Raw genomic sequence first — 2717 nt, forward strand, 5'->3', positions numbered from 1 at the left:
GAAGCCCGGGGTCAGCTCCACACTCGCTGGAGGAGACACAGGATACGCAGGACAGAGAGACAGGCTGGACTGACGGACAGGAGGGATAGAGGCCGCATGTGAGACCAGGAGGACAGGCCTGGTGCTCCCTTTATTAAAGAGAGAGACCAGGGAGAAAGGCCTGGTCATTACCTTCCCCAGGACTGAGAGCAGAAATAGAGGCCTGGACGTCCCCTTCCCCACGACTGAGACCAGGGACAAAGGGTTGACCATCTCAGAGGTGGAGCTGGCCCTGGTGGGGTGTGTTCACGGGGGATGGGGCTCCCCGCGGTGGACGGGCCAGACCACGTGTGGGCCAGCAGCCCTCCAGGACCCCAGAGCCCCTGTGTTTGTGAAGCCTGCTGGACGGCCGGACGCCGGCTCACGGTGACCCTTGATGCCTTGACGAGAGGCGGGGTCTTTGGGGTCACTCAGCCACACTCTGCGGGCGGGCTTGTTGTCCAGTGCTGGTTCCTTCACCCCTGGCCACTCCTCACCCCCTCCCTGGCCAGACACCCCCGTGCTCTCTGCTCCCAACACCTCACCCCCTCCCCACCTGTCACCCCGATACCTTCTCTGGCCCCAGCCCAGGATGCTCCCTGACTCCTCCCCAGCCTGTTCACCCCATGTCCTCTGTGTCTACCACCCACCCCAGCCTGTCATCCCATGTCCTCTGTGTCCCCCCCCATTTGCCACAGTCTGTGACCCCATGTCCTATCTGTCTACCCACCCAGCCCAGGATGCTCCCTAGCCTGTCACCTCCAGACCCTCTGTGTCCCCCCCCCACAGCACCCAGTCACCCCATGTTCTCTGTGTCCCCCCACCCAGTCCAGGACGCTCCCTGGACCCTCCCTGGCCTGTGACCCCATTTCCTCTGTGTCCCTCACCCTCCCTAGGATATTCCCTGGCCCCTCCCCACCTGTCACCCCTCTGCACTCTGTCCACCCACCTGCCCCAGCCTGTCACCCCATGTCCTCTGTCCCCACATCCTCCCCTGGACACTCCCACATCACTCCTCCGCCTTGTCCCCCCATGCACTCTGTTGACCAGTCCCCCCTCCTGGGGTCTCTGGGAAGGAGGCCGTGTGGCCCCCTCCACTCCCCTTGATATCCAGTGTTGCCCCCCCTTGTGGACCGCAAGCTGGACGTCGCCCATCTGGGAGCTGACACGGGTGGGGGGTGGGCGGTTTGGGGGTGCAAGTCCTGTCCTGGAACCCCTGTCCAGCTGCACCTGTGACCGGCCCCCACCTGGTCTCCAGGGAAACCAAGGTGATGGGGTGTGGTCACCCGCTGACCCACTAGGTGATGCCCAGGAGAGGGGCAGGTGGGGGTGAGGTCCCCACGTTCCTTCCTGTGACCCCCCAGGTGTCCCATCCTGTGGTCTGCATGCGACCTGCCCCACGTGACCCACAGGGAGGCAGCAGGTGGACGGGGCAGCGCCTGAGGGTCAGGCCCTATGACCCCTGCTCTGGCCGTCAATGCCCCCTCCACCCACAGCTGTTCCCGTGACCCCCGTTCTGTCCCATGTCCTCCAGGGAAGACCACGCTGATCCGGGCGCTGACCGGGGACCAGGCCGCGCAGCCACGGCATTAGCTGTTTGCCACGCTGGACGTCACCGCCCACGGGGGCCGGCTGCCCTCGCAGCTGGCCGTGCTGTACGTGGACACCATCGGCTTCCTGAGCCAGCTGCCACACCAGCTCATCGCCTCCTTCTCCGCCACCCTGGACGACGTGGCCCAGGCGGTCAGTGCAGCCAGGGGCCACAGAGGGTGCTGGACCCGGGGCTGCCCTCGGGCGGCTGTCCACAGGATGGGGTCAGAGTTAGTGGTCAACTCTTGGGACTGTTCACAGGAGGGTGTGTGAGTTAGTGGTCAGCTCTCGGGGGACCGTCCACAGGAGGGTGTGTTAGTGGTCAGCTCTGGGGATGGTCCACAGGAAGGTCTGTGAGTCCTAAGGACGCCAGGCCCCTGGTCGGAACGGCAGACCCTCCTGTGTGAGCAGGTCAGCGTCCCGGCCGCCCTGACCCCACGGTGTGTCCACCCTGCAGGATGTGGTCATGCACGTGCGGGACGTCAGCCACCCCGACACGGAGCTGCAGAAGGCCAGCGTCCTGTCCACTCTGCGGGGCCTGCAGCTGCCCACCCCTCTGCTGGAGTCCATGGTGGAGGTCCACAATAAGGTGGACCTGGTCAGCGGGTGAGCCGGGACCCCTGGCCGCCCTCCTCCTGGGTCCTGGGGCAGGGGTGAGGGGCTTCCCTTCATGCAACTGGACAGGGACCACATGTGGATGGACAGCGACCACGTCAATGGACAGGACCCACACGTGGACGGACAGGGCCCACACGGCTGTGTCTCTCAGGCCTTCAGGGCCCCTGAGATAGTGTGGGTGGACAGCTGACCGGGAGGTGGCCGTGGTCCCCCGCTGAGGGGGTGACAGTCCACATTCGGGGCACCTGGTCTGTCTCGTCTCAGGCCCAGGGTCCTGGTCCTGAGCTGCTGCGGTCAGAGACGTAGCGCTGGATGGATACCCACCTCCCAGTGTCCACCCTCTGTGCTTACTCCCTCTGCTCTGTCTCTGCACAGATGACCTCCTAGTGTCCACTCTCTGCTCACTCCCTCTCTGTGTCTGGACAGATGGCCTCCTAGTGTCCACCCTCTGCTCACTCCCTCTGCTCTGTCTCTGGAGAGTGGACTTCCCA

The 2717-nt window shown here is 64.9% G+C and overlaps 1 protein-coding gene across 1 annotated transcript; it reads left to right on the top strand.

Annotated features, from left to right (window-relative positions):
- Window positions 1-294: 294 nt before the first annotated feature.
- Window positions 295-2532, top strand: LOC102876742 (putative GTP-binding protein 6-like). Its single transcript, XM_006903534.1, has 5 exons — window positions 295-405; window positions 1612-1761; window positions 2066-2214; window positions 2260-2398; window positions 2491-2532. The coding sequence occupies exons 1-5, from the start codon at window positions 295-297 to the stop codon at window positions 2530-2532; spliced, it is 591 nt and encodes a 196-aa protein (XP_006903596.1).
- Window positions 2533-2717: the final 185 nt, after the last annotated feature.

Source organism: Elephantulus edwardii, unplaced genomic scaffold, assembly GCF_000299155.1.
Source record: "Elephantulus edwardii isolate Elephantulus edwardi_28Jun2011 unplaced genomic scaffold, EleEdw1.0 scaffold04967, whole genome shotgun sequence".
Classification (NCBI taxonomy): Eukaryota; Metazoa; Chordata; class Mammalia; order Macroscelidea; family Macroscelididae; genus Elephantulus; species Elephantulus edwardii.

Coding starts and splice junctions, on each gene's coding strand:
- LOC102876742 (XM_006903534.1), top strand. CDS start 295: ATGGGGCTCCCCGCGGTGGACGGGCCAGACCACGTGTGGGCCAGCAGC. Junction 406..1,611: donor CGGCCGGACGCCGGCTCACG/GTGACCCTTGAT, acceptor CCACGGCATTAG/CTGTTTGCCACGCTGGACGT. Junction 2,215..2,259: donor AAGGTGGACCTGGTCAGCGG/GTGAGCCGGGAC, acceptor GTCCTGGGGCAG/GGGTGAGGGGCTTCCCTTCA.